At 31.6% G+C, this 9,207-nt stretch overlaps 1 protein-coding gene across 2 annotated transcripts; it reads right to left on the bottom strand.

The window, feature by feature from the left end:
• Positions 1-753: 753 nt before the first annotated feature.
• LOC133193797 (poly [ADP-ribose] polymerase tankyrase-2-like) lies at positions 754-8,779 on the bottom strand. Of its 2 annotated transcripts, XM_061329726.1 has the most exons (9): positions 8,639-8,779; positions 7,453-7,482; positions 5,206-5,284; positions 3,856-3,909; positions 3,543-3,613; positions 3,069-3,127; positions 2,522-2,633; positions 1,954-2,007; positions 754-988 (listed from the first exon to the last, which is right to left on the bottom strand). In XM_061329726.1, the coding sequence occupies exons 1-9, from the start codon at positions 8,741-8,743 to the stop codon at positions 845-847; spliced, it is 708 nt and encodes a 235-aa protein (XP_061185710.1). In that variant the 5' UTR covers positions 8,744-8,779; the 3' UTR covers positions 754-844. The 2 variants fall into 2 exon arrangements, with proteins under 2 accessions (XP_061185710.1, XP_061185711.1); XM_061329727.1 differs by lacking the exon at positions 7,453-7,482.
• Positions 8,780-9,207: the final 428 nt, after the last annotated feature.

Here is a 9,207-nt window from a genome sequence, read left to right as displayed (position 1 = left end):
GTAATGTGGCATTGATATCAATATTTTTATGTGCCATTGTTATGAATATTGTAATGTAACTGAGCTATCAATCTTGTAACTTGGAATTTATATCAATATTGTAATGTGGCATTATTTTCAACACTGTAATGTGGCATTGTTATCAATAGTGTAATGTGACAAACCTTTTTTGATGAATAAACCATATTAAAATAAAATGGTACCTATCTTTACAAGTACATGTATATTAACAAAAATATATTTGATAAACAAATTTTTTTTTTTTTCTAAAATAAAGTAAATTCTTTCATATTTAAAAATTTGCACAATTAAAATCTTTTAGTCTAACTTTAAGATATATGTTAATAATAATCATTAAAATACATTTTAATTTAGCTAAAAAAAAAATTCATATCTAGCGTAATAAAAAGTTAAAGACTAATTATTATCTTAAAGTACTCTTATCATATTATTCATTTCAAAAAATTGATATACATGTGTATGCTTATATACTGACTATAATGGAAACATTAAGCATTTGTATTGATTTTGCATAATTTAGAAGTTACAGACAATTAATTATTGTGTTCAAATATGCAAACGATCAATGACTTCTAACAACTCTACATTTTTATGCAAAAATGCATACAAACAACCTAACCGTAAGATGCCTACAAATATTGCCAGAGAAGTAGGAACATGACTGTTCCAGAAAATCCATTTGGTTACAATAGTTAGTTGAAAAAGTGCAAACAACACCCCCCCCCCCCTTTATTCTACAGTCACATGTATTTCACACTAAAACAGCGAGGTAACAAACAGCATGAGGTCAAAGTTCACAATAAGATAACTATAATTACGTTTATCACCTCCACATGGAGAACTGGGGCTGGTCCTTTGAGTTAGTTGTAGCCTCCTCTTGGTCCGCCAGGACGTCCCCCGTCACAGCGGCGTGGATAAAGGGATCACTGTTGTAAGCGTATGCAGATTCAGGGCGACTGTCTGAAGCCTGCTCAAATAAAACATAAAGGTTTTTGTCCTGAATATCCAGCTCAAATAAAACACAAAGGTTCATAAGCCTGAATATCCAGCTCAAATAAAACATAAATGTTCATAGACCCGAATATCCAGCTCAAATAAAACACAAAGGTTCATAAGCCTGAATATCCAGCTCAAATAAAACATAGGTTCATAGGCCTGAATATCCAGCTCAAATAAAAAATATAAGTTCATAGGCCTGAATATCCAGCTCAAATAAAACATAGGTTCATAGGCCTGAATATCCAGCTCAAATAAAACATAGGTTCATAGGCCTGAATATCCAGCTCAAATAAAAAATATAAGTTCATAGGCCTGAATATCCAGCTCAAATAAAACATAGGTTCATAGGCCTGAATATCCAGCTCAAATAAAAAATATAAGTTCATAGGCCTGAATATCCAGCTCAAATAAAACATAGGTTCATAGGCCTGAATATCCAGCTCAAATAAAACATATAAGTTCATAGGTCTGAATATCCAGCTCAATGAAAGTGTGTAAAATCAATCTATTGATAAAATGCTGTGATTTGTTTCCCTTCATCCACTTTTAATTCTGTCTTTAGTTTTTATGGGGCCGTGATAAGGATATTTTAATTGTTAGAACAATTATCATATTTTGTTCAAATCTTAGAAGCCATTATTTTGAGCTAAAATATATTTTAACTGCTGTCTGATTTTCTTTGATTTTTTTTTTAAATTTTTGAATTTAATCATTTTAACACAAACTACAATAAAACAGATTTCTACAAATATTGAGAGAAATCAAAATTTAATCAATTTAACTTTGAAAATTAACAACAACGACAGAACTATTAAATTAAATCATGAATAAATGACAATATAGTCAATAAAAATTTCAATACAAATAAAATCTTAAATCTTAATTAAAAATAATTAATAAGTACATGTTTTATTAATTATTTATAACACTTGCCATTTTGATACTTCTTCTTGGTTGACTGTCGTGTACAGCTGGACCTCCATGAATCTATATAAATGGGAAATAGATGAATCTATATAAATAGGAAATAGATGAATCTATATATATATATAAATAGGAAATATATGAATCTATATAAATAGGAAATAGATGAATCTATATATATATAAATAGGAAATATATGAATCTATATAAATAGGAAATAGATGAATCTATATAAATAGGAAATAAATGGTATTTAGGTATCTATAAACTTGCCTATTTATTGAGTGCGTACACAAAGAAAAAACACAAAATATAGAAGGACGTATAACGTAGTAAGAAGCTCTTAAGTTAATAAACTGGCACTTATCAGTTTTATCATGGTAGTAAGTACAACAACTGATCAAATTTTTTTGACTGTGTATCCCAATCTTTTACGTATATGTAACAAAAACAGTGATACATGTGTACAATATGAAATCCTTGACCTTGAGCCATGTCCAATTTACATGTATGTTATGAACAATTTTCATCATTATATGGGATTCTGTCCGAGATCCATCTTTAATTTTTTATATACCTTTTTAATGACACTTTTCTCGATTAATTCCCATCTTGGTGTCCTTTCTAGTCCCAAGGCAGCAAAGTGTGGCCAGATTTTGTCTGAAGCTGAGGCAAAGTCCTTGGGAGTTCTAAATCAAAGATAATTTATGGATGTCATCAATTATTCAAATTGATCACTTTCTGATCATGAGTTCACTATCCACTTTATCATGTTTATGTCTATAATACATGTACATGTATTTAAATATTTATTCACCTGCAAAAACAATGAAAGTTTGTCTATACATTTGTACTATGAACAATTTTCATTATGGTGTACCAATGTAAAGTGAAAAAAAAAGTGTAAAAGAAAATGTGTATCATTTTTCTTTAAGTCAGTTAATACTTTGAGTAGTCTAGAAGAGATACAATGTACAAAAAGCTCAGAAAAGTTGTTTATCATGGTTGGTTTTTGGTAATTTTGAATGCAATTTTATTTGTATTCTACAACTTTGTAGATTTGCTCCTGTTGTGTTGGTACTGTGATAAGCTCAAAAATCACAGATTATTCCGAAAGATTTTACCTGCCCTCTGAATCTGGAATTTCTGGATTGGCACCATTTTCTAAAAGCACCATGACAACCTGAAACATAAAGTTCCTGACTTTACTCCAGAAAATTATAAAAATACTTGTAAGGAAAAAAAAAGTATTCTTAGAGTATTGCGTAAGGAATACTAGTTTCCTTCAGTATTCTGTCAAAAATTATCGATTGAAAGTGGAACAAAATGCAAACTTGATCTGTAACTCATCAAGATAGACTCAAACATCAAAAATTAATTCAATATAATATACAAAATGTACAGTCAAACCTCGTTATCTCAAACTCAATGGGACTGAGAAAAAACTTTGAGATATCCAGAGTAAAATACTTAAGGAATAAGAGGTTGGGGCTTAAAAATGACTTCGACATATCCAGAGTATTTGATATATCAGTGTTCGAGATACCAAAGTTCAACTGTATATAGGACATGCAGACAAAGTTAACAATAAAACTTACAGGTCCATGTTCTTGAAATGTGGCAGCATGAAGTGGGGTCCAGAGGGTTCCCTTGTTTTTAAAGTTAACATCTGAAAGTAAAGATAAGTAAAGATAAATCAACCTAAGAATGTCAATCGTATTTCCATTGGAGTAACATAATGTATTAATTTAATGGTCATCTTGCAGTTGAAGCAAGTTCAGAATAGAATTATAATATTAAGGGTCACATGGATACATATATCAAAAAATATTACAAAATTGAACATCAGATTAATACTATGTTGAAAAAACATGATGAATTAAGCTTTGTCTTCTGTCACAAAAAACCTACCTACTCCTTTTGATAAAAGTTGCTGAACAATATCTCTCATTCCCCAAAAGCATGCTGCAATAAATAAATAAATAAATCAGATATAATAAAACATTTCATCATGAATTTAAATGATTCATGTTCATGGTTAAATTCTACAGTGTGTGAGTATAAATATCTTCCTTGAGAGACATGTCCCCCTATTATTTCAACTCTTATCTTTCATCTTAAATTTAGGTCATGATGACCTGGTTTGAGATGAATTTATAAGGGGGGATTCCCAACTGAAACTGATTGATTACACACTTCCAGATAAATCTGTTGATCTTGGTTGAGACAGTATAAATATATACATATGTATTTGAATTCTTGAAGCAATTTACATTGGATGTCCAGATTTCTGTTAGGGTGATCTATGGTGTTCTTTGTTTGGTTGTTCGAATCCAAAATTCATATAATCTGATAGATACAGCATCCAGTGTGTAGCAAAGTTAGTAGTAAGTGTAAAGCAATGTTCTTAGAAATTAGTGTTTAGCAATATTAGCAGTAGACATACTAGTAGAAAGTGTGTAGCAATATTAGCAGTAAGTGTAAGGCAATGCTAGCAGTATGTAGCAATGTTAGCACATGTAATTAGTGTGGAACAATGGTAGCAAAAACTGTGTAGCAATGCTAGCAGTATGTGTGTAGTAATGTTAGCAGTAGTAAGTAGCAATTTTAGCAGTCACTGTGTAGCAGTGTTAGTAGGAAGTGTGTAGCAGTGTGTTACAATGACAGCAGTTAGTGTGGGGCAATGTTTAGTATATATATATATATGTAGGCTAAGGAATCTTAGCCACAAGATAGAGGCAATGTTAGCAGCAGTAAGGGTGTGGCAATGCTAGCAGTAAGTTTGTAGCATGTTAGTAGCAAGTTTAAAGTAAGTTTGTTGCAAGTTAGCAGAAATTCTGTAGCAATGTTCAAAGCAAGTGTTTAGCAATGTTTGTAGCAAGTGATTAGCAATGTTAGCAGCAAGTGATTAGCAATGTTAGTACACTGTAGCAATTGTGTAGTTATATTGGTAGCAAACACACCTTAGCAATAATAGCAGACTTTGCAGTAATTTTAGCAGTGACAGAGTTAACAAAAACACATGGAAATGACACCAGTAAAAACTGGACCAATTATTAACAGAAAGATTCCTTTAATGGCCCTTGGATCATTGTCCACCACATGCTAATGCCACAATTAAGCTTCATTAATTGCACAGAAAAAAGATAACTGTAAGCCTTTTAATATTAAAACATATTCTTCAAACACATAGCATTATGCATCCTTCTTGAGTTTCACAGCAGCTTTTTTTCTTACTGAATGTAATTTATGGACACTTACATATATACAGCTGGCTTTGTAGAACTTCTGGTCCAGATCCCTGTAGTCTTATGTTCTCTGTCAGAAATTTCTCTACCAGCTTTCAAAGAGAAGAAATAATTTTTATGACAATGTATTTTAAATAAAGTTTAATGAAGAAGTACACTATACATAACGCTTAGAAGTAATATTATTGCCCCTCATTCTTTTAAATGCTTTATTACTTTACACCAGATATGGAGTTCTGAACGGTAATCTAGTTTTATTTTGATATTTCTTAAACAGAACTTTGCATTCTATATATATATATACTATATATACATTTATACAATCTTAACTGTACTTATTTATTTAGAACATTTAAGAAATAATCTCTTAAGCTTAGATTTAAGTAGATTTTCAAACATTAATTACTATCTGTGCATTTCTTTACAATCTTCTTTATTGCATATACAGTCAAACCTCATTATCTCAAACTCAATGGGATAAGTAAAAAAAACTTTGAGATATCCAAGCTAGGATTCAAGATATAGCCAGGGTAAATACTTACTAAAGAATAAGAGGTTTGGACTTCCAAATAACTTCGACATATCCATGGTATTCAAGATATCAGTGTTTGAGATACTGAAGTTAGATTGTATTTGTAAAATTAAAGGAACATATACTTAGGGCTCACGTTTAATATTCACATCAACAACAAACTGTAAAATTCATAATAGAAATAACAGGCTATGTTCACAACATCTAGATGATTCAGAATCTACTTATATAGACATGATAGACTGTGACTAACTAACTTGGGGACTGTTAATGTCAAATTAGCACTACATGTACAGTCATTTGCATCTATTTGCAATTCCTTTAATACATCACAAAAGTTCAAACACGCTGAACAACTGCCAGATTGAAGTGATTACAGAAACATTAATAACACATTATTTATGTCTGGGCCATGTTGACAAAACATACATATACAGGGGTAATTAAAGGAAGTACCCTATTTATATAAAGTATGTAGTACTACATACAACATGTAGAATGAGAAAATGTACACAAATCAAAGAGAGAAAAATAAAGACATGGAACAAAAAAAAGTGAGGGTCTAGATAGCATCAAATCAATCAAAGATCTTTTTGTTAATTGTGCTGATCAATCTAATATCAACAAACTGCTGTACTGGTATATAAATTATTTTTCAGCCAATTTAACAATAATCAATTTCAATTACGAATTTTATTTTTTTTTCTGCAATCCTGTAAATTCTGTTGTGTTTACACAGTGGTCTAGGGCATTTTATCAATGTCTTTTCAGGTTATGAATTATTTTTTTTAATAATTATATATTGTCAAATTATTAATGACTTTCAAATCTTTCTCAACTTGCTGTTCTTTATTTGATTTTAGTTTTAAAATCATCATTTGATCTGTAGATGTATTCTTTATTAAAAGTAAAAATAACACACATGCACATATATACATGTACTTTTGTTCCTCAATATTAAACTAGAGGTACTGTGAGTACTGAGTTCACAAAATGATACCCCCACTCCCGTGAGTATGATGGCAAGCCTATGTTTTGCTATAAGAGAGCCCAAATATCTGTCAAATTAAAATGTGAAATAGGAGATGCACAATGACACTATGTAATAACTATTCTGTGAAAGTCTCATTAAATTTTAGTCAGTGGTATAGGAGGAGTTGGAGATAAGAGATGAGTACACCCAATGATGGAAGGACAGAGAGACATACAGATGGAAAGAACCCCCATCATTATATACCCCAGCTTTTCAAGTGGGAGGCACACGTATAATGAACAGTATGTGAAAAAAAATGTCAATTATACTACCTTTAGGAATATACTGAATTAAATCTTACCAAAAAAAATTTGAGAATTTTCAATTAATGTAAGGGTGAAATTTTAGCCCAAAAATGCCCCTTCCCTCTATCCCCATCAGAAAGGTGAATTCAGCTATGAACTTAACCAGTGTATGATCTTGACAATTGAAATGCAATGTACTCGCTACTTCCGTGGTCCCTAATTTAAAACTCTAGATATTCATTCAGAAAAGCTTTAAAAATTTGGTCCATCACCCTGTGAGTTTTTGTGAAAAAGTTCCACACAATTTGCACAAAGCTCAGGAATTAAGGGTTGTGATTTTGACACCTCACATGCAGTGATATACGTATGTAGTATATATACATTGTATACAAGTTCTAGTCATACAAAAGGTGAGGAGTGAATTCAGCTCGAGAATTAGTCCCAACACACCTTATAGTCCACCCCAGGCAGTGTCCAGTGCTACAGGAAAAAAAAATAAAAACATTCTGAAATACTAACACATGTAGGAGTAAGGGGAAAAACATCCTCTCCCCCCTCTTCTCTTTGTCCCCTTTCAAAATGATATTAATATGAGATCTACTGAAGCCACAATAGAAAAAAAAATTTCATTTATGTTTCATGAACCTAAGATGTAACACTACATGCCATTTTTTCAGAGTTTGTCAAACATTTGTGTTTGATTATGCATAAGTTTTTAACTTCTTTAACATCTTCCTACAACTTGCTGCTTTTCTTACTAGTCCCCGAATTTGTTGAAATTTAAATAACTGTATCTTTATGGAAGTTAAAAGTAATTCATTCTTACTATGGGAAATCTTTAGAAAACATTATGTACCTTACAGAATGCTATCCATTTTCAATTGCTAGACCTCTAGAAGAAATATTAATAAAAATCTATGTATAGAAAGACTGAGAGTTACTAGATAGAATGTTCTATCGTTAAAATGATATATGTCCTATGGACCTGATACAACAATAGAATGCGTTCCTTGTATTGTCAATGTAGCAAAGAAAATAACTCAGTGAATTTACTATGAAAAATCCCTAGAGTTCCGAATGTCAACATGGTGTGTAAATTTGAAACGAGTAAAAAACGTTTGTGAAAGTGTTGAATTCTTCCATTATATGGATTTAATTTTTGATGAAAGGTATTTACAGTCTCAAAAAGGTTCGTTATGATTAATTTGACTGTTATTTTCAATGCAGATTCATTAATTTTTTTCAAAATCGTTTCGGAGCGATTCTGCAATTTTCTGCTACATTACAGGTATATGGGAGGCATTCCAACTGTGGTGAGGGCCTGTCCCAAGACACAGTTAGATTATTCTAACTAGAGGGTTACATGTAGGGGTGGTAAAAAACTATTCAACACCTGTTCAAGAACACAATAGATCGTGACAAATCCCTTTGATTCCATTGTTTCAACTCCCTATAATTTTGAATTCATTTGTGAAAAGTCTTATCCACAAAGATCGTCAATCTAACAGCTTGTTGTAAATTTAAAGGAGAATGGCCAAAACTCCCAAATAACATCTTGCACCGGTTACTAGGTTTAAATCATCACTCAATTAGAAAATTGACAATCTAAGAAAATAAATGAGATATTAAGTCTTACCAAATCATCTCCTTGTTGTGCTAAAGTTGAAAGCTGCTCGAATGGCACTTGAGCCGTTCGTAAATGTGTTTGTAAATCTCTCAGGACGGTGAAATCTTCTGACATCTTACGTGTTGTCAATCACGCTCCGAGTTGTCTCTGTCAATCTTGGTCTTTAGAACGCTTCAAAATAATTTAGTAACTTGTTCCTGAGATGCGCTAAGTTAATGCCCCCGTAATAGAAGATTCGGGGTATATAGTTTTTGTCCTGTCCGTTCATCTGCCTGTCTGATAATCTGTTTGTCCGCAAAAACTTTAACATTGCCCATAACTTTTAATTGGTTGGATATATATATTAGCTTTCACATTTCACATGTGTATTCCTTGTGACAAAATCTTTCTTTGGGTACCAACATATTTTTGACCTCTTCGCCTTGACCTTGGAGTTTGACCCACTTTTGCAAAATTTTATCAAACATTAATCACTATTACAAAATGTAACCTTGGCTGTAACTTTTGAGCAGTTGGTACTAAGGCCTTAAATTCATACCTCAATCACAGGCGTATTACTTGTGTCATGTTTAAAAAAA

This window comes from Saccostrea echinata, unplaced genomic scaffold (genome assembly GCF_033153115.1).
Source record: "Saccostrea echinata isolate AGI-Se365-2 ecotype Australia unplaced genomic scaffold, CSIRO_AGI_Sech_v1 ptg000028l, whole genome shotgun sequence".
NCBI classification, from domain to species: Eukaryota; Metazoa; Mollusca; class Bivalvia; order Ostreida; family Ostreidae; genus Saccostrea; species Saccostrea echinata.
The sequence above is the reverse complement of the archived record's forward strand: the minus strand, read 5'-3'. Positions and strand labels throughout refer to the sequence as shown.